This window comes from Dermacentor variabilis, chromosome 7, assembly GCF_050947875.1.
Source record: "Dermacentor variabilis isolate Ectoservices chromosome 7, ASM5094787v1, whole genome shotgun sequence".
NCBI classification, from domain to species: Eukaryota; Metazoa; Arthropoda; class Arachnida; order Ixodida; family Ixodidae; genus Dermacentor; species Dermacentor variabilis.
In genome coordinates, this window is record NC_134574.1 from 117258267 (window position 1) to 117285478 (window position 27212).

At 44.1% G+C, this 27212-nt stretch overlaps 1 protein-coding gene and 1 long non-coding RNA gene across 3 annotated transcripts; both read right to left on the minus strand.

The window, feature by feature from the left end:
* Positions 1–13221: 13221 nt before the first annotated feature.
* LOC142587059 (uncharacterized) lies at positions 13222–18958 on the minus strand. Of its 2 annotated transcripts, none has more exons than XR_012829344.1 (3): positions 18468–18958; positions 13398–13481; positions 13222–13233 (listed from the first exon to the last, which is right to left on the minus strand). It is a non-coding gene; the product is annotated as an uncharacterized LOC142587059 (long non-coding RNA). The 2 variants fall into 2 exon arrangements; XR_012829343.1 differs by having other exon boundaries at positions 13222–13236.
* An 816-nt stretch (positions 18959–19774) lies between these two features.
* Positions 19775–25491, minus strand: LOC142587060 (uncharacterized). The gene is made up of 3 exons (XM_075697945.1): positions 25400–25491; positions 22871–22948; positions 19775–20490 (listed from the first exon to the last, which is right to left on the minus strand). The coding sequence occupies exons 2-3, from the start codon at positions 22935–22937 to the stop codon at positions 19937–19939; spliced, it is 621 nt and encodes a 206-aa protein (XP_075554060.1). The 5' UTR covers positions 22938–22948; positions 25400–25491; the 3' UTR covers positions 19775–19936.
* Between the last annotated feature and the right edge of the window lie 1721 nt (positions 25492–27212).

Consider the following 27212-nt stretch of genomic DNA (forward strand, 5'->3'; position numbering starts at 1 on the left):
GAACAGATACAGTTTTTGTTTCAATGGTTACATGTACTAGGGTACTGATCCGGATAGTAGTAGTGATAGGCTACGGGATTGGGGTAGGTGTTCGTCTGAAGTCGTCTCCAAGCTACTTCTTGTCGCTTGTTAAGCGATTTGTGTGCTGGTGGGTACACTGCCCCTTCTGACTTGTAGTGCTGAGTTATTTCCTGGTAACTGACCATGCGATCCCTCTCTGATCCTAGCGTGAGCCGTCCGGGTGTTCGGTTGGCGAGTCCTCGAGCGGCGGTGTGGGTGGCATCGTTGCCGAGTTGAGAAGAGTGTCATGTTGCCAAAATGATCTGGATTGGTCGTGGGTGTTCGTTGGTGTCTAGTATGTTTTTTTCTGGGAGCCGAGACCCGACCTTTCGCAAAATTGCGTACTGCTGCTCTGGAATCGCTAATTATGTAATGACAATGTGGGGAGGCTTTTGTCAGAGCGATAGCCGCCTCTTCCGCTGTTTCAGAGCTTCTGCTATGGATTGAACCACCTGCGCGTATTTGACCTGAGGAGTCCACCACTGCAAGGGACATACAGTTGCATTGTATGTCTTCTGCTGCGTCGACATAGACTACGTCTTTGAAGGCGTCGAATTTCTGATGAACGGCTTTGGACCGCCCGGCCCTCCTTTCCTTGCGGAATTCGGGGTGCATGTTTTTAGGGAGTGTATTAATTGAGATGGCGCCTCTGATCGTGAGGAAGGTCTACTTTAGTGCTTTGCATCGACTCGTAGTTGTTACCAGGATTGTGGAGTGTGTTTTGCCCGGCGGCACTCTGAGCTAGCTTTTCGTATTGAGATATAAGGTGCGCTTCCACAAGTTCCTCGAGGGTGTTGCGCACACCTAGGGCTAGCAATATAGCGTTGGCCGTTCTTTTAGGTAGTGCAAGAGCATGTTTATAGGCCCTCCGGATAATTCCATCTATGTTTTCTTTCTCAGCCGCTTTGAGGCCGAGGTACGGGGTGATGTAGGTGATGCGGCTGAGCAAGAAGTTTTGTACGAACCTTATGAGGTTGGCTTCTTTCATTCCAGACTGTCGGTTGGCAATTGTTGAGATGAGTCGCATCCTCTGCTGAACGCACGCTTCTAGTTTATGAACTGTATTGCCGTTGTGCCCGTGAGCTTGCATGAAGAGGCCGAATACATGGATGGTGGTCACCACCGGGATCGTGCCTCCTCCGGCTCGCACAGTGATTTCGGGGGGTGGTGCAGTGTCGGATTGGCGGTTTGTATGGGCTCTGAGTAGAAAGAGTTCTGATTTTTGCGGGGAGCAGGTGAGGCCTTTGTCGGTCACGTACGTTTCAGCCGTGTCTACAGCTTGTCTTAGCGTGGTTTCTATATCTCCACCGCTACCTTTAACCACCCATAGGGTGATGTCGTCCGCATACAGACTGTGGTGTAGATAAGGAATCTGATTAAGTTGTTCCGGTAATCGAATCATTGCTACTTTAAAGAGGAAGGGAGACAAAACTGATCCCTGCGGTGTGCCATGACTTTCAAGAGGCATTTTGTCCGAATGTAGTTCTCCCATTCTTAGTTGCGATGTGCGGTGGTTGAGAAAATCTTTGATGTAGTTGTAGGTCCTCTGGCCTACACCTAGGTACTGCAGATTCTCCAGTATAGCATGATGCGCTACGCTGTCAAACGCCTTTGTAAGATCAAGGCCCAGGACAGCCTGGGTACCATTCTTGGATATGTGGTCCAGAACTTGATGTTTAAGCTGAAGCGGAAAGTTTAGGACGAAAGCCAATTATGGAGTTCGGGAATATGTTGTTGTCCTCCGCTAAATTGTGGAGGCCATTAAATATTACGTGCTCCATGAGTCTTCCTGCGCACGAGGTAAGAGAGATCGGGCGTAAGTTCTCGAGCTGTAGTTGCTTACCATGTTTAGGTATGAATAATATTTGTGCATTCTTCCATTGCGAGGGGATAGAACCTGCTTCCCAGCAGCGGTTGAAGTGCCCTGTTAGAGCAGTGATAGATGCGTCGTCTAGATTTCGGAGGGTCTTTTTTGTTATGCCATCGGGGCCTGGTGCAGATTTAGTTCGGAGTTTCAGCAAGACGGCTCGCACTTCAGCCTCTAGAATGGGTGCGTCTAGGTTAAGATTATCCGGCCCAGCGCATGGCTTCTGGGGAATTTGTGCATCTGTGACTATGTACCGGGTTCTGATCTCTGTCAGCAACTCGTCGTTCGTGCCCTGGTATTGGTGAGTGATCATATTGAGGTCTTTCCTCTGCTCAGATTTTCTCTTATCCGGGTCCATAAGATATCGGAGGAGATTGCAGGGACCGAGTTGTCCCTGCATGCTGTCGTATACCTTCTCCCATTAGTGTTTGGTTAATTGGTTAGCGTATGCTTCGATTTCAATGTTGATTTGCGTGATGCGCAAGCGGAGTGTACGGTTTAGTTTATTCTTTTTCCAGCGGGTTTACATGCTCTTTTTGGCTTCCCACAAGTGTAGGAGGCGGCTATCCACCTCGACGAGACCATCGTCTTCAGGGATTTCAATCGTGGCGCGTTTCACGCAATCTCTGAGATCCCCGATCCAGGCCTCGAGATCGTTTATATGCTCGGTGGCGGTTGTCTCCCGAATCTGGCGGAAGCGGTCCCATTGCGTGAGCGAGACTAGTTTGCCCTTCTTGCAGGATGGACTCACCTGAATGTGCATTTCTATGGTATAATGATCGTTACCGAGGCTTTCCCTGGTATTAGTCCAAACATAGTTGCCTATGTTTTTGATGAATATTAGGTGGGAACTGATGTCAATACCGACACTATTCCCGATATGGGTGGATGTCTGGGGGTCTCTGATCGGAGTGAGTCCCTGTTGTTGGGCTTCTAGCCAAAGATTACGACCTTTCACTACTTCTGTACGGTATCCCCATGCAGTGTGGGTAGCGTTAAAGTCACCTAATAATAATATGGCCTTTTGTTGGCCTTTTGTTTTGTTTTGTTAATAATAATATGGCCTTTTATTAGGCGTCTCACTGCGCTCCTGTTGTCTTTTCTGTATTCGGCTGATTTCTGCATGCCGCTTAGTGATTTCGGTTCACTGTTGTTCTGTTAACTGCCTCATTTGTTGGAGCCCCGAGAGCCTGAATCTTAGGATAGTGAGCATTAGGAGAAGAGACCATGTTAGCCAAGTTCACCTGGGGAGCGCTGTTAGTCGGGGTCGTTCGTTTCCCAGAACTCGATCGGTTCCGCGACGTCCCGCCGGAGTCGCTGGCGCTCGAGGTTGAGCTTAGCCTCGGTTAAAATTGAGACCGGCTCCTGCTGCTCGATCCTCCGGGAAAAAAGCTTGCACTGGTTTCTTGGCTGTTCTGCGTTGATCGGCGTTCTCACGATCTACTTTGCCTGCCTTCAGTGAGGTGGTTCTGTTCTTCCACCGATATTTTTTGCCACTGTCGTTGTCAGATGATGTAGGGGATTTGGAAAAGCTTCTTGGATTGCTTTGAGCCGGAGAGATGGTTGCCGTTGCAGTAGCGCACACTAGTTCACAGTCATGGTCCGTTGGCGGGTTTCGCTTGCCGCACCGGTTACATTTTTCGTTCGGGGTGGGGCACACATCGTTCCCGTGGCCGACTTTTCTGTAGATTCCGCACACTTCAATCTTCTTCTTGTACAGAAAACATCGGTACGTAGTATTTCGGTAGTTCATGTAGTGTGGTAGATATTCATCTTGAAGAACGATGATAACTGAAGACGTCTTGCCCATGTGCCTGGCGTGCAGTACCCGGGGGGTACTACGCGCCAAACTTCTAATAATGTGGTCTTGTATGTCGTAGTCCGGAATCCCATGGAGGATTCCTTCGGCCGAGTTTGCGGGGGCCGTAATGTAGGTAGTCATGCTGAATCTCTTCTTTTGTAGTTTGAGCTTCTTGATTTAGCTGTACTTGAAGGCGTTTTCTTCTCTTGGTCTGCTCAAAATAATAATATTTTGGCTGGTGTTGATTCGTATAGTGTCTTCTAGTTGCGTCGCCGCTTCCAGAGCGGCCGTTCTCATGATGTTGCCGGTGATGAGCGCGGAGCTCCAGCTGGCTGTATTCAATCCGTCACGCGGTCGGAGAACCACCTTGAAGTAGTCTTTCGGCAGCGTTGGAGGCTTCGGCACTTGCCGACGCGGAGGGAACGCCGGCGTCTGCGCTACTGAACTAGTTCTTATGCGCGGTATTGCGTTGTATTTGGTAAGGCTTGGTTTGCTTCGCTGTAGGTTCTTATGGGCGGCGTGCCACCCTGCCTCGTTTAGTTTTTCTGGGGTGCCTTCAGTCCCCTCCACTTCTATTTCCATAGCTGGCTGATGAGTTGGTAGAGATGCCGGGCTGCCGAAGTGGCGTTAGGGTTTATGCGGTGGCCGACGAACCGGGCATGAAATGTGGCGTTTTATAGGTGGATATGGAAACTGAAAAAAAAAATGCCGACATTGCCGCTCACTGGAAGTGCCGCATGACCTACGATATGCGATTCCTCGGTGGGATCTCAAACATAAAGCGCTGCCCACGACTGCCTCCGGTACGCTGAAATATATCGGCGGTAGTGTGCTGGAACTCGCATCACCGCGACCTCCACCATGTGCCCCCTCGTCTGTTTATGTGATGTTTAATGGCTCCGCAATAAGAAAAACTAGATGAGTGCCAGCCTTGCGCCTTTGCCAAGATTGCTTCAGAAGCGTGTACTGCTTGCTTGTACCAAATTCCGTCAAAGCGAGATTTCTTTGTTGAAGGCATTTGTAAGTAAATGCAAGTTGGATGTCCACCCAAAAAATATAGAAGTAAAAATACCTTTTCCGTTTCCGTGCAGGCACTGAAACGTCTTCCTATTTCGCATTTTTTTATGGTCGGCGTCCAAGCTTCATCTGATTACTGTCTCCTCGTGACCAGACCTGTTTCGTCAAACTCTTCATTAGTTGGTCTTTGAGGTCAAGGCAGGTGCCAAACAGGTGTCTTATTGTGGCTGTAGATGCTGAGGTAGATCTTTGTGACGTTGTATTTTCAATGTACTTAGGTACTGAACTTCGCTTCATGTGCTGAATATACTTCACACGGCAACTTTTGCCCTGCTGTTGTCACGCCTGCAACCAATCAGTAATTTGGGCATGCGCTTTGACAAGTGATTCAACTCTTTCTAATAAATAAGTTTGCTGTGTGACTGAACAAGTTGTTATTTAATTACTCGGTAATTAGAAGGGCTCTGTACAATACACACAAGCATCATCGTTCCGCCATGATGTTCTATTCAACGGAGTGCCGAAAGCTTCGTAAAGAAAGGATGCAACCTCCACACATTTATCAACAGTGCATACCGATTTCCGACTGAAGGGGATGTTGGCCAGCAAACACAACTTCACAGAAACAAAGAAATTCCATAAACGTGCTTGTCTTTGCCCATCTTTCTTTCTGCATGAATGTTGGTCTGCTTTTAGCTATCGCCAATATAACTCGCACTTATCATCCTAGCTTTGGCGTGCTTAAAATATTTACATGCCGTTACAGTACTAAAAGGGCCAAATGGAGCCTCCGGGGCTCAAACGGAGCATATTGACACGCATGTGGCCGTGTTGGGGTGGCAGATCCAGCCTGCGGTGCACTCCACTTTCGGTGGGTCTCCGCTGAGCAACAGCTGGAAGCAGTATTCATCTTTGCCTGAAAATGGAAATAGAACCCCGGTTAAGGAAATCCTAGTACTTCGAAACAGATCGATGATATTATTAGACTTTGATGGAAAATAAAATTACAATTGATACACGTGGTATAACGTCTGAAAGCAACGCTAGAGCTATGCTAACTCTTCAGCTTAGAGATCCAAATTAACTTCAACTACCTGATGCTGTCTAGCATGCACCTATTTATAAGCAGCGGAACGATTTGCCATTTCGCCTTTTGCAAAATAGGGCCACTGTGAATAGGAAATGAAGCCAACACATCATGCTCAGTCGAGAGAGCAACAGAAGTAGGCAATGAAAAACGCAAAAGTAGGGACACGTCGGGAGCGTTAAAACGTTTTCGATAAAGTTCAACAACCTCCACAAAGAGTAAAATCGCTGTTGCATAGGAAGTTGCATGGTTTTTTATTGAACTCGCTAGTCATGGATGCTCGAATAAGTATTATGGCGCAAAATAAACGAGTGCAAACAAACAGATGTTCACAGGACGTGCACCAACTACCAAATCATTCTATTCTTCGAGGAAGACAAGCACTTAAACGACAATACTATTGATACATAATGCATGAACGTAGGAAGCAGAGCAAAGGGAAGCATAGTCAAGAAAACCATGGGTATAGGCATAAAATAAAAAGAAGGAAGAAGGAACAAAACGAGGAAAGCATGAAAATTGCTCCATTGAGGTCATTCATTACGTTCATGCTTTAATGGACAAGCTAAAAGAATGGCAAAATGGTACAACGTGAACGTTGTTTTGCCTGCTCTCCGCAAATTGTCACGTATCTTTGTCGTGATGAAAGAAATGGACAGGAGAATCGGCGGAACCAAGCAACTGGCTAAGTTAACAGCGTGAGTAGCTGGCATTCAGTTGCATCGAGTTGCAGCGACTCGATGGCATGGGCCAAACTGGTCGATGGTTCTATGAGAGGGCGCGTTTACACAGACGTCACGTTAAGACATATAAGGAATTGGTATGGTAGCGACATTGCTTTGCATGTCAAGAAGTATGGGTGCTTCCCTATGATCCAGCCCACATTCGTTGGAAAAAGTCACGATAGGACTGAAAGGGAAGTCATATAGGCTGGTCACTTTATGAAAATGGGGATTGACATGTGTCAGCAAACCTTCGCTGTATCGTCTTGATAAAGAAGTATATTTAATAAAGAATTTGGCCACGTTATAGCGCTAGCTTTGCGACAGCTGTATATATTTTGTTTTGCTGCTAGTGCTTGCTGCATTCATGGTATTATGGGTATAATGGTTGCCTTCTTCGAAAAAGAAAATAAATCGGTATTTCACGTTGATCCCGTCAATCTGGAATTCTTTTTATTTGTCTTTTTCCTTAGCCCTACTACACTTTCCAGGTCTGAAGATGTTTGCGGGATGAAAGCTGAGGAACATATATTCATATACTTCGAATACTAATAGACGGAGAACTTAAAGTACAACCATTATAAACGCGCACCTACCTTTCGATGTGCCACAGTCAACCCAGACGACCATTTAATCGCGAAGAATACAGTTCAACCGATCTAAGTAGTGTTAGGTATTAGATTTATAAACAAATGTAATCACGTTCAGATAACAAAACTGGCGAAAGTACGTGACACAATGGACGGGTCACGTAAACTTAAAAAAAATGGAGGAGGAAAGCACTGCCTCTGAAAAACAAAACAGTGAACTTCTGGATGTTTATAATCAACGCACGTAAACGAGAGGTGTGTCGCCGAACGCAATCACTCGTAATGTATAAACCGTACCTCTTAGTTGGTTGCCGAGTCTGTCGGTCTTTATTGTGATTGTAATCAAAATAACAATGCTGTAAACGTGTCACTAAACGAGGTCGCCTCAACGTGAAAACAAAGCGATGACCTCATAAGCATTTTGTGTGGGTAAATTAGTAGTAGCTGAAGTAAAAGTGCCATATATCATGGAACAGTGGGAGCGAATAGCAGAGACACTTACCTTATCGCACTAACAAGTAGCGCATCCGTTCGTGAAGCAATCGGCCAGCACTGCTGAAGATAAAAACCACCAGGTGCGAAAGCATCTACAGATATGTTAAGAAGTTTGATTCAATACAGCCTCAAACGGCAGTATTCTGAACGACTCAATATACGAACTGTCTTTAATTGGACCTGTCAGATATGGCAAATCAATTAACCAATTAATAAGTGAATATAAGGCATGAAAAAACACAATATAGTTCTATGGATAGAGAGGAAGGAATAAGCGTCACTGCTTAATGGAAGACGTTACCTTCGATATAACATGTACCAAAGGTAACAATTTACGCTTTTTGAGTAGCTGAAAAACAACCTTTAAGGACCAAAAGAGCAGTTCGGACCTTTGTAAGTGAGCAGTCGTCAACGCTAGAGTAACCGAATAAGTTTTATTTATTGCAAGAAGTTTTCGCGCACTTCTTTTGCGTTATTGCCACCTTTCTTGGCGCAAACATCGAGGGCACAATTGTAGCTGTTTCAATATGCTTGATTCTGAGCCACTAAAATTCTTAACAGGCTTACATATGTGCACTATACATCGCACTAAGATCGCATGCTACTGCTTTATTTAGGCCCCTTTAATGTCGATAGCCTCCCGCAGCGTTGCAGCTCATCAGTAAAAAAAATGATGTGTCAAGCAAAAAGTACGCCCGTGCGCGCTTCCCTGAAGCCAGCGATAAATATTCTGGACTGGCAGCGAGCAATCATATCCTTGGCGTTGCTCACATCAGACGCACAATAAATTATGCCAGTGTTGGAGACAGTAATGGAAGACCCTCTAAAGGCAATCACCTTCTATATTTTAGTGCATTGTTTACCGTCAGTGCACAGGAAACCCTTAATTTCTACAATGCTCATGCGCGAGTACGGCTCTAAGTTAGATAACTGTGCCTCTAATAATGTGTTATTTGCAGCTAGAGATTGATTGGCAGCCTCCTTCCCGACATCGCTTATAGTTTCTAAATGTCATGCGAGGATAAGAAGTCCCCTTCCTTATTGGCCAGAGCGCATAGAACTTCTAGGGTACACAGACGTCCACATGTCCGTAAGCGTTCGTAAGCGTGTCCGTTCAGAAACGTGAACTACTTGATACCTATACAAAAAAATATATAAGAACGTCGCAAAACTCACTTGCGACTCGAATCCAGGAACTACGACACGTATACAAGGTCGGTATGCAATGCAGCTGTGGATGGCTACAGCACACGTGCCGTGGCTTCTGAGCTAGTTGCAACTGCCTCATGCTCGTTTTCTGCGAGAACAGCCTGATTTCTATTTGAACAGCAACAAGGTAACTGCTTCATGCTCGTTTGCTGCGAGAACAGCCTGATTTCTATTTGAACAGCAACAAGGCAACTGCTTCATGATCGTTTTCTGCGAGAACCGCCTGATTTCTATTTGAACAGCAACAAGAGAAACAACAATGACCGGATGAGAGCTTATCGCTCCATCCGTGAGCCGTGCGACAGAACCGGTAACGGATTTCCGCAGGTTGATATGTGCGGTCGGCTGCCTAGATCGTTACAGCGAAACTGAACAGCTTTCTCGCGTAAATATTCCTGGGCGCCATAAATACAAAACACGTGCTCACGTATACCTAGTGCCCATAAATAGAACTTGCTGCCAGTCAACCTGCCTCGCAATAGCTGCGTGTTACTGTGTTCTGGCTTGTTTTGAGTAGCCCGGTTGCACGTGTTGTGGAAATTGCAAGCAGCTTTCACTGCACCAAGCATATTTACAGCGATCTCCGAATAAAATTTCTTTGCATATCACTCAAATGCACTGTGGTGTTCCGAGCACGTTCAATATCTAGATGTCTTTAAGAAGTCTGTCTGTAAGAAATTCCGTAAAACTCAGTTGTGACTGTGACTCGGCAATGACGTGTTGATCCACCGATGCACTTAGATATCTAGGGCGCACGTCCGCGTATAAAATGTTGGCACCTCTTAAACATCTACTGCAGCGATCTAATCTTTGTCATTATTTTATTTTGGTACTAAGAATACTGTCATCTTGTTCTTTGTTTTTCTTTCCTTCTCCCAATCTTGCATTTATATGTTTCTGTCCCTCCTTCCTGAGCAGCACGCAGGCGCTGCGCTCGTGTCAGTAGGATTGGCTAGCTTGCGTCTTGCTTTGTTTTTATATATTTCGATTAAGTGTTTCTATTCAAAACAAGTAGCATAAATATAAAGAACAGATAGTTATTGCTGATAATAGTAACAAATATATTAATATCAATGAAGTATTAATAGCTGGCAAGATATTTTACCTTGCGATGTATAGATCCTGCACATATGATGGCATCTTCTGAAAATCTTCTGCACTCGTGTCTGTCGTTTTCCTAGACCTTGTTTCAAGTGGTGCGCAAATAGCATTTATCATGAATTGTTGCTGACTAGCCTAGACCACACCCTTCTGGGAGGAAGGTTCGCGTCTACTTTCATTTTTGGCTGCTTCGCTGTACGTGAGGTAAACGTGTGTCAGTAACACTGTAAAGCAGTCAGGTGTAGCGATTACCGTCCTTGATTGCCTCGCTAAACCAGCCTCTTCCTACAACCCAGCACCTATCGATTATATTGTACAAGGTTACCAGAAGGAATAAATAAACAAAATAAATACATTGCACACAGCAGAGAGATGCAGCCTTGAAAGAGCCCTCACATTGACGCAATTTGCTAATGTCGGGGAACATGTATTAGCCTGCATATTTGTTACTAGTGTAAATACGGTTCTAGATGTATCGTGGATGCCTCGTACATAAAAAGTGGGCGTGGTTGAACTGCACAACTCGTGGTAAATTAGCGATATTTCCCAGGGGCATTCTTGCAGATGTTTGATTTGCCTTTTCTCAATGTAATTCGGGTATTTGACTGTGTCCGATGACCGGCCTGGGAAAGTGCCGTGAGTTGCAGGAGTCGAAATTTCGCTAAAAGAGTAATTCTGTCTGAAGTGAGCAGAGAGATTTTCAGTCGGTTTGATGTTCTTGACAAATAAATACTTCGACGCAGTCAGTTTGGCGATTCCGACAGAAATGGAAATGTTTATCTAAGTATACACAAGAGTAGCGAAGATAAAAAAAACACTTGAAAAGATAACCACATGAAATCAAAAGGGATATTTGCTTTCTTCAAAGCACTGCTTTTTTTCAGTGTAAAGAAAAAAAGGCCGCGTTATTTATAGACGTATTACCAAGTCTAAAGGTGATCGCAAAAAAAGCCGTAGAAAAGCATTAATTAGACAGCACACCTACAAGAGGTACAGAATATCCTTTATTTCCTTTGAGTCACTGCTTTCGTTTGGATAACCCCCGTTATATCTAGAATATCCGAAAATAAGTGAGGTTATGCTCGGGCTGGTTTGAGCGAAAAGAGCAGGCACGCAAGTTTCGGGGTTAGGGTATTGGAGTGCACGTCGTCGTTTTGTGATCGCAGTACAGGCCATCGGAGCACTGTGCTTTTGGCGGTGGTCCTCCTCTGAGTTGAAGAGCGAAGCAGGAATCCTTTTCACCTTGAAGAACCAAACGAAGACACAGTATTACAAAATGTGGAGTAGGGATGGTTGGTCGGTGTTCGCAATCCACAGTAAACGGAATGATCTTGACGAGGACCAACACCCGCACGCGAAGGGAACGGAAAAGTTCCCTTTTGCGTGTTGGCGCACTTGGATGTCTACCGATTATGAGGTGCAATAATGCAAGCGAATGAACGAGGATCGCAGTACGGTTGGTCATCCGGAAATTTTCGATAACGTAAAAACGCGACAATTCTCTTCGGTTATACGCCTTACGTTCTAACGTGCATGTCTTGAGCGTCTGATATGCGGTTGCGTAGACGCAGCTGCATTCACTGTCATGGCCATCCTCGAAGTGTACTGTTGCCGAGTGTAACACCCATACATTATGGCATTCTTCTAGTGCTACAAGGCATCTTTACTGAAGCCTCCCCAGTGCACGCGTTTTTTTTAACATTATTCCGCCTAAATGATTTCCGGTTGCTTAACTCATCGTTGTTGACTTCTGGCTCTTTCACCAGTTTGTCATTTTCTATTATTTGTTGTTTTTGTTGGTGGGTGGTGATGTTGTTGGTGCGGTATCATGCTTTGCAATTCCTCGCGTGAATCAGCCTTGTGGTCTTCAGCATTTCAGTGCACAAATAAACAAACAAGTAAACTTCAGGGAGTGGTAAAATCTATCGCCCTACGTGTGCCTATCCCAAAAACACTCGTTTTTTTTTCTAGATCAATAAGAGCCACGAAAGCTTTCTTGCAGGTGAAAAAGAAGTTGACGATACAAACTGCTCAGTAGACAGATGAACATGAAAAGCAGAGCGAGGGTGCAAAATTTATCGTTTGGCTCTTGCTTAGGAACGTGCAAGAACCACTGTGCAAAACAATACAAAAACGTTTAGCGTAGCTTGCCTGTGGAGGGGCAACATGAAGAATCACATAAACTTTTGTTTTTTTTCTGAATAACCTTGGGCCACAATCACGAAAAGTTCTTACGCTAAAGTTGTTCGTAAGAGCAGATTCCAGCCAGACGTGGTGTCGGACATATCGTTAGGGATGGCGGCCAGTCAACGGCAAGGAGAACTTGCGTAAGAAAACGTTTTCTAAATTCGGTCCCTATTCTCGTTTTGAAACAACATTTCTATAGTGTGCCGTGTGGTTTTTGCAGCAATGTTTATCTTATAGCTGAAGGCAACTGCACTACTTGAAACTGGTAAATACGATCCATAGTATGTTTGTTTTAGAATTTAACATTATTTCCATCCCGTTTATAATAAAAAGTCATCGCAAGTAGACCTGTCAGTGGTTATGTGAGTGGTAATATTCGCAAAAAACATAATAATGCATTCAATTTGCTGAAAATTTATTAATATATCTAATGTTCCTGTCCTACTACTCACCGATATTAATTCGTCAACAACAATTCAGAAATGTGCAAGTTATGATGGAGTCACGTCTGGTTATTAGGTTGTACTGCCGCAATTTTTGAATGTAAGCCGCAACTGATCCACATAAGGATCAGTACACGTTAGTCGATAAAAAGCTGCGCATTATCCCTACCACCTGACCTGGTTCGCACAGTGGTTACGTGCGCATGACTATTGCGCTCTAACCAAAAGGTCGTAGGTTTCATTCTCTCTGGCGGAGGCTGCCGTTCAATGGTGCCAAATGTAAGCGCTCCAGTGGACCAAACATAGGGTGGGCGGCAGAGTCCCCAAGTGGTTTGAATAAATCCCGAGACCTCGACTGCGACTTCTCTCATAAGTACTGTTTTATGCCAGGATGATAGCCATCCTCCTCCAGCCGGTCAACCAATGAGCTGACGACTTACCAAGGAGTTTGATGCAGGCTGGACAACACTGACAGAAGGTCGCATTTGGCTTCACAATTCCGTCACAGGTAGCTTCGTCCACTTGTTTGCATTGTTGTTGTTCGCAGTATCCTGGTGGGCACACGATGCTGTCAGCTTGACCAACAAACAGTAACAACAGCGCTGCTGCAGAGAGCAGGGCAACGACTTTCGACGATGTTCTCTTCATTGTTTTCTGCTGAGAGAGAGAGAGAATGAAAGTTTATTTCATGAAAACGAAAAATACTAGTACCAAAATAGGTAGCTGCTCTGTCAATTGCTATAAGGTATAAGTTTTCATCAGTATATAGGGGAAGCTATATACTACATGTAAGCTTCAAGGACAAATAGTATACTTGCGTAAATAAAAATTTAGGTGTCCACTTCTCACGTTGAGCCGCCCCCCTTGGCAACACGTACTAGAAAACAGAAGGTGGCGCGCACCTGCGATCACATCACACGACAAGGCTATCACAACCTTTAGCAATCATGATTAGTTTAATGACTACCGCACTAGGCATCATTTGCGTTCGCCGGCGAAAATGATTTCTCCGCACAATAGGTGATGTGATTGTGTCAGTTAGTCTGCTTGTGAAAGCGCACTATAGTAGCAAGCTTACACGGAAACTATACTATGACACAACGTGCTGTCATTTATTTTACTACAAAACTTATCAACAGCACTATCATTCCACTCATTTGTTAGTTATGTGCGCAGCAGTGCATGAATTGTAGGTAAATCCAGGAAACATGAAACAAACACGTTCTATTCACTACTAATGCCCGGAATCGGCTCTTCGCCGGAGTTTATCGAAGAAGCAATTTTGATATGTCTCCCATAGAGCTTTGTTTCACAGTAACTGACATGATTCACAATAGGACAGCACAGATACAAGGAGTCGACCTACGGGTGTAGCCATCTGTACTACCCCTAGAGAGTCCCCGGCCACCGGCTCGGTTCTCTACGGAATTATGCTACAAAACAGCAAAAGTTAAGTAAATGTCCTCACTGGAACAAACATGCGACGCCCAGCGCATCATTCCTTTAATAAACCGAATAGATTCATTTGACTCTCGCAATTTTTATATCGAATAGCTTTCTTTCTTTTGGTTCTTTTTCACGCTTTTGTTACGTTTCGTCGAGGAACACAAACTTGCTCTTTAAAAATACGTATCTCCAAGACGTATCTGGTATGCGGACATTTAGAAATGAGCGAATATGGTGGGGAGGGTAAATATATAGTAGTATAACTACACGTGTTTGCATAAAGCTTTCGTTTGCATAAGTATGCACAATCGTAATGTTGAAAATTCAATTCATGACATATTATAAATTGCTTTTAAATCAACGCTGAGTTCATTTAAGTTATCAAAGCATTTCACAGGTTGATATGAGAGGAATTCACATTCCTTGCGCTGGTATCCTGTTTGCCTCGCTATATTGCGTATACGGATCACCGCTTTCAGAATGTAAGTATACAACTTCATACAGGTGACATTGAAACATTTATTTCTTTTTGATTGTTCATTTGTTTTGTTCATTTTGGTTCAAATTAACAATTATCAAATATCAGGTGCTGCAATTCATAGTTGGCGAGAGTGAAAATTTTGAAAATATGTATATCTCCGTGGATGATGTGAACGTGTTATCACCGTGAATGAAAACACCAGCGTTCCGGCTGAGCTGCTGCGTGTAAACCCTGTTCCGAGTGGGACAGGCAGTACACGTCAAGCTTACGTTATGTAGTAATTTATGGGCGCTGACTAAGGCTGATCGTTTCCTGTAGCTCGAAGCGCGATGCCTGCAACACCAGTGGCGCTCCCCATAACGCGAGTGTCGTGAGACGCCTGGCAGTGACCAGGGCTCAATCCTCGCAGCCGTACCTATTTAAAACACTGTCCGAAGAGCCAAGCACAACCATAAACCTCGTTATCGCAGTCAATGCTTCGCTTTTCGGGCAATACTGCAAATTTGTTTAACTGAAAATGTCATAAAAACAGCTGTTAAATTCTGATTCAATGCCGTCATATGTTGGTAGCTACATTAATGAGGCTAAATTGTAATTAAATAGTGAATTCATAGTACTACCAGGAACATGAAGTTGCCCTGCACTAGACACTGCAGCAACCCGGGCCTCCTTTCTTGCATATTGTTTTTGGGGGGAGGGGCGGCGGCGAAGGGCAACGTTGATGAGAAATTTTTGACACATATTATTTCTGAGCTTAAGAATTGAAATACCTGTGCCTGATCGTGATAAGGAAAAAATTGGAGGACGCTTAAGCTTCGCCTTCAAGAGTGGAACGCGACAGCGTTCCCGTCGACCCGCCAAGGGGTGTAAGACAATGGGCTACGGCGCAGCGACTATACGCGCCCCGCATCGGACGCGGTGAGCGTCGAGCAACGCAGCGTTCGGCGCGACAACGAAATGTGCGCCTGAGCAAGCGACGCACGCCTGAGCCTTAGAAACAGCTCGTTTCTAAGGCAACGCCGCGTTCACTAGAGGCGCTTTTGTACCGCTTTCTAGCATCCAACTCGTGCCTCATTTAAAGAAAAAAAAGAAAAAAAGTCGTGGCTCAGTGGTAACGTCTCCGTCTCACACTCCTGAGACCCTGGTTCGATTCCCACCCAGCCCATCTTGCAAGTTGTTTTTTATTCATGAAGTGCCTGCTGGGATTTATCGCTCACGGCCACCGACGCCGGCGCCGACGACACCGGCTTTTCTGCGACACTAGCTCCTTAACGCTGTCGCGTTAAAACACGCTTGCTGTAGCGCGGGACCAATGTGGTGTCTGAAGGTATAGATGCTGTTGTCGGCGGTACCTATTTGTCACGTTTCTCTGTAGTCTAGGCTCACAGTTCCACGCTGCGTTCGCGAAGATCTGCATCGTGCCTTTTGTCGACATGCGCCAAAATTCACTTTTTTCGATGGATAATACACATTTCAGTGTACATATTAGCAAACTATTTGTGACTACTTTCGCTGTTTCTTTTCAGCTCAGCGAACGCAGCGTCAGTGATGACGCAGCGCTTTGTTGAGAAATCAAATAGCGATAATTTTCTTGGACCTCATTTGAGTCTCCATTTGCGTATGCTTAGCATTCAACAACATTCTGCAGCAGCTTCAGAAGCTTTATCGCGGATCGAATTAGCAGAACGCGTTAAAATCCTGAGCTTTGGGACTACCTCTAATTAAAGTTTAAATTTCCAAAGAATTCTAATACAGTCGCACTGCACAAAATGTTGCATCTTGAAGGATATAAATGTCGCACATTCTAACAAATTAAGGCTTAGGGCACATTGCCTCGTTGCTCCAAAGCTACCAAAGGTGGCACAGTAATACAACTTACATATGGCAACCCGCAGTACAAGAAGCACAAACACAAATGCACCCTGTCGACGTGCTTGTACGGTCTGGTTGGTTCATTGAGAAAGGCGCCATAGAATTTTTCATTATAATCCATACACAAAAATTTCACTGAGTACCAAATCCTTCCCTTTGATTAATACCAAACGAATCTAGTGATTCAATTTATATAGCACGACAGGTTTTATGTGCAGTACCTTGTTTCTGGAATTGAAAACGTCACTGGTGGCGGACAGACAGGCGCGGCACAACAAAGCAGTGGTCGCGAAAATTAATTGCACTGGTACACGTTATGAAATACTTTCTTCCATTATGTCCTTGCCTCACTGCGCCCTATTTCAATTAGAGAATGTTGTTTTCTTGAAAATTCTCTCGTTCGGTTGTCAGAAGAAAAGTGTAATATTTGTAGCCTCGCACGCCTAACTTGCTTTGGAAGTATCTAACAGAAAATATGGGGCCGATCCCACAGGCTGAACACTAAAGTCTACGCAATGAAGTCTAACACAGCGTCTCAAAGAGTTAGTTGTCAAGACAGTAGAGTGCCGGAAATTGACACCACACGTTTTAAAGAGCAATTTTGGCCCGAGAAAAGCATGCGTGCGACCTCAACCTGTGCTGCAGCAGTCAAAGAGGTGCGACTCAACCACCAGAAGTGCATTTTATTATATAGCATTATAGGCGGAATCCACGTACGTTGAATGAATCTAACCGAAAGCTTGACATCTGCTGTAGAGGATTTAGGAGCAGGGGTTTCGCCTCCGTTCAATGTGCAGCCAAGCCACATGAGTACTTCTTGAGCGCTAGGTGTAGTGACCACAAGTTAGATCTGTTCTCAGACTCAAGCAAAAGAATCTAATCCAACGACGTGTACCTATGGGAGATGTACTCTCAGTACCTATACAAATATGTGTTGGAATCACTATTCACAGCAGTAGCACTCCTCGAACCCCCCCCCCCCCTATCTCTAAAACATATATAAGGCGAATGCAGATGACTGACTGCCAATGGTAAACCAAATTTTGCTATCTCATAGCTGCACTGAGCAAACGGAGTTTTTCTCTGTTTGTTTTACAAATACTGATCTTCAATACATTTTTCAATATAGAAAGCTGCTGTCAACGGTGGTTACACATTTACCATTTCAGAAATCCGTCTGGAAGCGTCAGTCGTGGTTGAAACAGAATTGTTTCGGTTTGCCTAGAAAGTGCAAGCATTTTAATTACAATGGCCTCTTTTTTACTCGTAAGGATCCCACTGTACCTTGCGAATTCCATACGTTACTAACAACGCGCCGACAAGGTCGTAAATTTTCTAGCAGGCTGCTTCTTACGACCCGCCTTTATACTACAAAGATTTGTTTTATTTTATTTAGGAGTTTGCATATAACTCCTTAGAGAAGCATCTAACTCCCCGCGTAACCACTTCTCCCAAGTTAGGCAGCTACCGTCTAATTTGCTACTGCTCCCTAAGATTTTTCAAAACTTCTAATTTGGCCGTTATCTCTGATGGCTACTGCCACGCTACGTCTTGAAAGTCCCGATAGTGCTAAAACGGTTCGCTGTTCAGTGAGAATTACACAGCTGCAAAGCACAATCAACAAAAATAATGCAATTCATTACACAGCGCGAATAAGTATCACAAATACTTCTAACATTGCCCAACCATCACATTCGACCTTTATAACTTAGGATTTAAACTGCACTCCGCTAAAGGTACGCTCAAAGAATTTCGTTCGAAACTTGGCGCGACCGCTACGTTGGAGTGAATATTTTGGTGTGGAGTTTCTTCTCCATGTACAGTTTTTGCTTTAACAACACGGAACTAAAAACATTGTTACAAGGTCTACCATCGCAAATGTAGTGCGAAGTGAACAAGCGACGTAAAGCTGCAAGAAGAGCGCATGATCCCTTGCGGTCAGTGGACGATTTCTTTATGAGGAAAGGCCCAAAAGTTGACGCAGACGTTCAACCGTACATATTTGAGACACATTCGCAGCTTACGCTTCATAGATAGGGCGTCGCTGCTATAGCAACTCTGCAGGACGTGCCTGGAATGTAACACTGACCTTTTGAAGGCTTGAACTTCACTTTCGCCGGTGAGTGGCTTGGCTCAGAGCCGTGGCTATGCAGGAAGAATAATGTAGGTTAGGCCAGCAGCTTGCCGGCGAGGTATTGCACGCTGGGCTGTAAACGCAGCTGTGTGGAATCGGGAACATCTATATGAGGTGTTCAGTTAAGCGAGACATTAGAGCGAAATGTTAAGTCGAGCTGACGTGACTAAGCAGGGTGCGTAAGTGTCAAGCGCTTTTCATTCCCTAAGAACAAAGTCGCTGTAGGCAGAAAACGACGTAACGCGTTAAGAACAAATATTCACTGCCACCGGAAGAAAAAGCTGGCAATTTCCATGGCGTGACGCGTGCCGGTATTGTTTTGCGTTAATCGTCACCAATCATATAAAAAAGTCATGTACTTAAGAAATCAGCTTGAGCTAAAGAACAGTTTAGCGAATTTTGTGTAAAGTTCCCAGACCCTAACTTTACATAGCTCTCTCAACGCAAGTTGTGGGAGCCTAGCGCCCTCTTCCCTCTTGACTTTGACCTAAACCGGTAGCGGCTCCCCACACGGTAGGAGCTCGGACATCGCTGGCGCCGCTTAGGCTACCTAGGCGCGCGTTCAACTGCGGAATGAATACACGGCGCATTAGGCTGCGACCCTCTGCAACGAAGCTATTGATTCACTTAAGATGAACATTACTTGATTAGCTGAAATATGACTGAACATTGTAGGTTGGTTAATTATTTTCAAATGATTCTTATGCAAATACCGTCGCGGTATTTATTAACTTTGCAACTATGTGCACGGGATCTTTGTACAAATGACAGCATTTCAGGTTGAAATTTTTGTCAGTGTATTATCTTTATAAACTCGGCATTTTACCCGCACACCAGCTATAAGCGGTACACACTCGCGAGCGCCCACAAAAGTTATGTTCACAAGTTCCTTCTCACTTCTGTGGAAGTGCAGAAGTTTTTACTTTCACTAGGACAGCAGGCATGCTCCGTGTGTGTCGTAGAAGGAAATCCACAATTCTGATATTGTGGGTTTCGTTAAAATATCAGTTTCATTCTTGGTGACCAGTTTCACAATTAATGCTCCACAAGTATCTATTCACCGGGTATTTTCGCTTTTCATTTTCGCTTATCGTTACGTGCTGTTTTTAGGCGGACACCAATTTGTGCATTAAAACGTTGTGTCATGTCTCTAGTGGATTTTATTAAATTTTCGGAATGGCTGCGCTTGGTCTATTCGTTCTCTCCCCAGCATTTATTTTCCATTTTGCATCTTACATCAATGACTCCAATCCATGCCACCATATCAGTCATCTATATTTATTTCATTCTAGAGATAGTGCTCTTCCTTTATTCACGCAAACAAAAATCAAATTAAATTTGCTGCATCAACAGAAATCCTGGGAATGGCTTGTTGGATCTGTAGGGCCCAAACGGTTGTAAATGTCACATCAGCACGTCTCCATTTACTTCCTAATCTGTTCGAGGACCTTGTGCATTCTCCAGGGCAGGTTCTCAATCCAGAAATCCTTGACGAATGCCGGCATCAGCTTCCCCATGACGGACGCGACCGTCTTGACGACGTCTCCCGCACCTTCCAGTTTCACATCCATCGTTTCGATCCATTTTGGAGATACCCGGACTGGCCGAAGGGACACCTTGTTGTCGGCTTCATCCACCTCGAAATTGACGCACACCTTGACGTGTTTCGCCGTCGTGGCCACCACTCCGGACTTGCCACCGCAGTACTTCCAAGGCACCGAGATCTTCAGCGGTGCCCGGGCCACCATGCTGGCGCTAACGAGAGGCTTGCCATTCTTACAGTACACGCGTACGGTGCCGTATCGTTCCAAGTGGGAGAGGCCGGCTAGGGTCATCTCACCAGTGGTGACGCCAGGCAGTACTTCGTTACTTTTGGACGAGTTGTTTGAGCCTCTTGGGAATATGTATTCATTTGGCATTTGAGCCAGGAATCGCTCGGCAAGGACTTCCCAATCCTCATCCGGGATGTGGCACTTTTCTGCATAAATAGGAGAAGCTTAGAATGTAGCAAGGGAATGCATTCAGTTCAGTTCAGATAATGTTTATTAATTGAAACTGCGGGATTTGTGCGAGCGCAAGAGTTACAGTAAATTTTAAGAGCAGGAAATGTGCGCACAATAAATGTTTCTGACATCAAGGGAGGGAATTTTTCAGATTTATTTCGTGATTGGTTTATTGAAGCATCATGTCCTTTGGTACTATTTGCGTAACATATATCTGCTTGTTTATTATTGCAGTGGAAAAATTAATTCTTCATCTGTGGTTATAGATGAAGAATTATTTTTGCACTTTCCAGACACCCTGCAGCACATGATCCAGGACTGCCCACTGTGTGACACACGCACAAACCCCACCTCACAAGCTCCGCAAAACGACTCCAAAGGAGGACGCTTTATAGAAGTACAATAAAAGCACCCCAACTCAACGTACTTTTATACCCCCACTGAAACGTGGGAAGCCACTTTCCTCTGACGATGTGGATGACCAACGCAGTCTCGTCACCTGGGCCAAGGATGTAGCCCAAGCCGTATGGTTCCCGGAATAAGGAAGCCTCTCACGTGGGGTGAACTGTGTCCTTACTCGGATTGCCGTTTCAGAAAATGAAACTTTATTTCTCTCTCTCTCTCTCTCTCTCATCTATGGTGCGCTCAGATAGGGACTCGGGCTGTATGATTTGATGTCGGGCGGCTTTCTCTTATGTTCCAACAGGACCTTCACCAACGTAGAGGTTTGTTGTTGTGATTTGACAGTCAAGCCGTGCGAAAGTGTGGTAAGTCGTCCCTCCAGAAGCGCTAGGACTCGCCGTGATCTCTTCTTGAATAAATGCTTTCTATAACTATTTTCGGCAGTGAGCTGACAGTATTCTGGTTGAGGTGGTGTACTAAAAGTACTGCACCAGGCAACAGCACACAGTTGAATGACGTTGAACATGGAGTGACTGTGCCTCCTTGTGGCAGTCAAGCGGTGTTTGAGAAGCTGATACAATTTACCAATATGGAGAAGGAGGCCGTGTCGCCCAGGTGTGAAAAATATTTTTCTGTGGCTTCGCAGAGGCAAATAGAATAATTAAAATGGATTCTTACATTCGCTTGTTATGTGCGTTTTATTTGTAAAGTTCTTCGAAGGAGTGCAGCTGATTTCAAAGATATTGCGCGCCTCTCCTAAATAAAACACACTTATCATGTCAGAAAAAGCAACACAGGTTTATGACGTGCGACATTATTTATTTCAGGAGATATTACAAGCCTCAAGCTTCGTAGTTAGGAATTGCGTTAACTTTTCTGCTGCTACTTACGTTTTTATTGTGTGATGCCAAGACTGGAATATAAAACGGCTGTTGCTTGCTGCTTGAGCGCCACAACAATGTTTAATTTAACCATGCAGCAGAAGAACCAAATGTGTTTCATGCCTGCCTCGTAGGTATTGGACAAATTAGCTATGTTGCTTGTATTGGAATGGCAGATACGCTTTGACTAACGGAAAGCCCTCCCCACCCTCCCCTCGCACCTTACATCAACGCACATTTCGCGATAGCGCAAGACCCACGTTATCAAAATCTCATCCCAAGCTATTCTTAAATTTGCCGCATCGCGCCATATAAAAAAAAAACAGCATGAATGTGATATTTATGAGCAAGATTGCCGATTCGGGGAGAACATTTGTTCAGTTCAAGCTGTTTTGTCGTTGAGAGCCCGCACTCTACAAGTGGGTCACCTGTGTGAGGATATAATGCGTGACTGCTTTTTTAGATGCCAGAAAAAGAACAGCGCGCCGCATATCATGTCGCGTTATCGCAACTAATGTTTATGCTGCGAAACGCTTTACCTTCTTTTTTATGAAGTGATGACGTGGAATTTGTCATATTTGTCGTAGATGTAACAATTCAAGTGCAGATAATCAGTAGGCCAAAAAAGGAATGTGGACTTAATCAGGACACTGCTAATAACATAGGATTAATAAAGGATCAATATTGCTTCGTTGTGAGCATATATATATATATATATATATATATATATATATATATATATATATACACTTAACACATCACAATTAACAAAAATTGAGCCGCGTGGTTTTCGTTCTCTAGTTTTCTATATAAAATACACCATATGGGTTACGTAAATATCAGTTGCAAATGAAATATTTTAATTATCACGCCTGGTAAGCATAAAGATAAATTAATGTTACGGAAAATAGATGAACCATGTTTTTCTCCCGTACAGTAAGGCTGAAATTTGCGCAAGCAGCTGGCGTTAATATCTAATGGTCGCTAATCGGAATCGTTCAGAATCGTAGTATACCGGAACGCACACCCCCACACACACAAAAACAAATCATAATGCAGGAGGATTACGTACCAGGTACTGCAGACACCAGCACGAACATAAGGGAAACCATAAGTGCGACTCCTTGGAAGGCCGCCATTTTTCAGCTTTCTAGACGTACAGAAAAAAAATCACAGGTTTGAGGAGACGAATATAATAGCGAGGAGCATGCAGCGATTGTTGGTAGCTAGCTTGTTAGGGCGCAGATACCGTCCGACCTCGGCGGCATTCGAGTATGATTCTTATGTTCAAAATGGTATAGGTTCAATATGTTCCATCTGTAGCCCACGGAACAGTAAAAACAGTACATGGACTACCAAGAGCGTAATTCTCAATATTATGATGCGCTAGCGATGGAGCGTGGCTGTATTGTACAGCGTTGCAAATGTTCAGATAAGATGATCAGAGATCCCTGATCAGTGATTCTCGTTACTGATCAGAATTGATCACTCAGTAATTTTCTTTCCTGGACGCGTCACTCCTGTTTCATGAACTTTTGTTGATAATTTGAAAACGTGAGGTAATGAAACTGAGACTCGTATAGGTCCTCTGTTAAGAGTACAGACCTTGGAAAGAAGCACTTGGTGGCAGCCTATCTCGAGAACGGTGCACGCAGACTAATAAACAATAGCTCAACTTTACCCCAGCAAGCAGAAACAGCAATTGACATAAATGAAATTTACAAAAACATCTTCAGCTTTATTTGTGGTTATCCATCCTATATTCGTTGAAAATGCATAAATTTTGTAACAGAAATAAATTGTGCACTGGCTAGTTGTTATTTCAATCAGGTCATTAAGTAATTGATTTGCTGTACTACTTAAAAGCTTCTTCTCGCAAATAAAAGAAAACGCTACTGTGGGCGTTCCGTAAGATATTTCAGCGCTCGACAATAGGTAATATGCTCTCAAATCTAACATATAAATATTATACGTCGGACAATAAAGCCGTCTTTTTTTGCGTATTGCGGGCGGGTACACACACGCAAGCTTGAGGCACCACAGTTACTTTAAGAAATGTTTATACACTTAGAGCAAAGCTTCAGCTATGCTCACTGACTTTATTATTTAGTCTTATTTATTCATACATATGGCTTCTCAGTAATGGCTATTGCAGGAGTGGATGTGGTTATACATGAAGAATAAAATTTAAAAAATAGTAATAAAAGAAGAAATGAATCAAGCAAGAATGAACAAGTACCACAAAATAGATCCCTTAATAACGTGGTAACTTGCCACTAATAGTAAAGACAAACTTAACTGGCGGCAGGCAATGAGTACCTCCATTTTAAGGTGTCCCAGAGCTCAATTGTCTGGCGAAGGCTGCCAAATTGAAATATATTATTCTGTGTAAATATGGATTTATTGTTTAGTTTAAGGTGACACCGAGTTCATTCCTTATTAAACTTTAAGAATGTCTTTGATAGGAGAGAGAAATTATTGATCATGTAGTATAATGTTTTCAAAGACTGTTTACATCAAAGGTGAAAACAGCAGGACTTAGATTCCGTGAGACTGGAGCTGTGGATGGAGAAAAATGCGGTCTTGGCGGCTGATTATCAAGCGTGTTGCCTTCCTTTGAACATATTCTAGCAGAATAATTTCTTTTTGTATACTAAGACGACCAAACAACGCGCGCATAATTCGACACTGGCCGTAGTAAGGATTTCTTTACTTACAGTTTAGCTTGTCAAGGTATTCCTTTCAGTGTTCCCTACAAGTAGCTCAGTTTATTCAGAGCTTTATTACAGACAAAATGAAGGTGCTTTGACCACGACAGAGTATGGTTGACAATAGCACCTAAATACTCGTATTAGTTAGCCCGCGCTACTGCTAATCTCACCACTAGAGGATAATTTATTATCGTATGTTTTCTAGGTGCCATTAAGGTCTCAAATACTGTAGCCGAAATTCTGGACCAGCCGTGTCGTCAGAACTTTTGTCATGGTTCGTGTGAAAATATACTGACTGATTGAAGATCAAAACGGGAAACATTAATGTCTTGTTTAGCAACTCGAATGAAATTGTAAACCGTAAGCTTCATTGAAAAGGCTCAAGACATGGAAGCTAAGCATGTACTGAATCTTCTCGAGATGCAGACAATTTTCAACTCATGTACTCAAGAAGCACCGACATCGGGCCTAATATTTATTACTGCGTGCGAGGGTTGAATGTCATCAATTTTTTCGCTCACAAAATAAATCGACGTTGGCGAAGGGAAAGCCCGAAGACGTATATATCAGTTCTTTGCGTGCATGTCTTACCTCGATTTTGAGAACTCGAAAGCTGATTATATAGAATTCGCGGCATGACGTTGGCTGGTATTTATTAAAAACTCAGGCTTGCATGGAGGATATTAGCACTCAGCGGAAAATTCAAGCGAAGATGTTCCCAAACTCTAATATGAAGATAAATGAGGTGCGGTGCTGTCCTCAGGCTTCTTATGAGTAAGCAGCTGCCATGTAGCTCAGAGAAACGTAGCGATAAACCCATACATGCTTTCAGATCACGAAGAGCATTGCTTACTTGAAACTGAAATGTTAGTGAGAAAAGTAATACATACCAGTGAAACTTATGTGGTAGCGCGGTGCTTTGGACAAACGTTGCCAGGCTCTGTATCCTCGCTAGGTGAAGCGTCGATGTCCTTTGCGGCGGAGAGACGGCATGGGTATTTATATACCTTTCAAAGTAGGCAACATATTTAAGCGCCTAACATCGCCTGCACCACCGCAAGGCCATCGCAGTCTTAAGCTGGATAAATAGAAGTCTAATGGTAAGTCGTAATTGCTTGCCCGAACACGAGGTGCGCCATTAAGCATGATCCACGGCGTCTTTCGGAACAAGGAAGTCATAAAGGCGTGCCAAAATCGCAAAATGTTCTGTGGTTTTGTATCCGTTTCGCGCATTGGCAAGGACACCGTCGAACTGTCAACAAAACATAAATACCGCGGGGTCACGGACGCGAAGGCAAAGTGAACCAGGCAGCCAGGGTGCTGCCGCCGCGGATGACCTTGTACGCTCAAATGGACACTGTTAGACGCGGCGTAACCGCCGCATGAAGCACTCAGAAAAGAAACGATTGCATAACGGGTTTTAGAGCCATTTACCGTTATGAAGAGGTTGCTGGCTCGACGGAGCGAAAGGAGTACTAATTGTGCAACTGCATGTGCTTCCAAGCGCGAAGTCAAGAAAGTTCCCATCTATGTGCCCGGCAACTCGGCAACACCACTGTAGCCCGCCGGCTAGCATCGAGAACACGAATTAGTAATTATTTCGTAATTTTGGACGGTGCCTTAGAATTTCAATACAGGTTGTTATTTTGCAGCGTGTCCAATCTAAATGCTCAACGTACGCGCAATGTGCAATCACCCGAAATTTGGTGAGCATCCACACCCGATGTGAGTGGCTCTACACGGTCGTTTGCCACCACGTTAAGTGTGGCATGGAAATTGCGTTAAGCCGGCAGCAACAAGCCCTTGGCTTTGAAAAGCTCTCTTCTACTGACCGCTGGTGGTAAGTTTGCAATCTAGGCGCTGCAGCGCTTCTGTCGGCTTCAAAGGAAAATGAACGTTGAATAAGACACTATGCATATCCATAGCACGTGCTAGATTGTTTGTGAACTCGATATTTTGGGAAGCTGGGCCCGTATTCACCAAGAGCTCTTGCGCTGCAATTGTTCGTGATAAAAACTTTAGGCCGATCCTGATGAAGACAAACTATTACCGAATGCAGCCGACCAATTGCAAATAGCCTTTAAGAACGAAAATATTTGTAAATTCGCCTGAAGTTACTTAATGCCAACGAACCTGATGCGATGCCTACAGCTGTCTTTAACTCTATTTATGCAACATTTAGTCTCACACAGTGTTTATGTTTATGAACACACAAGTCCCAACTTCATTGTCAAGCACGGTGGTACATTACGGCACGATGTGGTCAAGTGGGCGTGATCTGAAAATTTGTGACGAACTGCAGGCAGATAATGATAGCAAAAGGCATAAAAAAGCACTACAGTCGCTACATTGCCAGGCACGTAGTGATTAAAGTACTGTGGACGAACAAATTTTATAGTGCGGTTACGCGCATAGGCAGTAACACCGCAACATATAGAGGATTTCAGTACCCTTTGAATGTCACTGCTGCCACATTTGACTCTTTTCTTATTACTACGTCCAAAGCTTTGCTGCCACGTCACCTTGAAGATCGCTACAGGAACCGCGTTGCCGAGCATTTCTTTCCGTCATGCACCGACGGAAATAATCAAACCCTCTTCTTGAGGCAACTAGCTCATTTGCAGCTTCACCGTCACCACAGATAAATAAAAGAAAGCTTCATCCACCGCAATCGTTTTGGATAGGAGCAGTGAATCCTGCAAC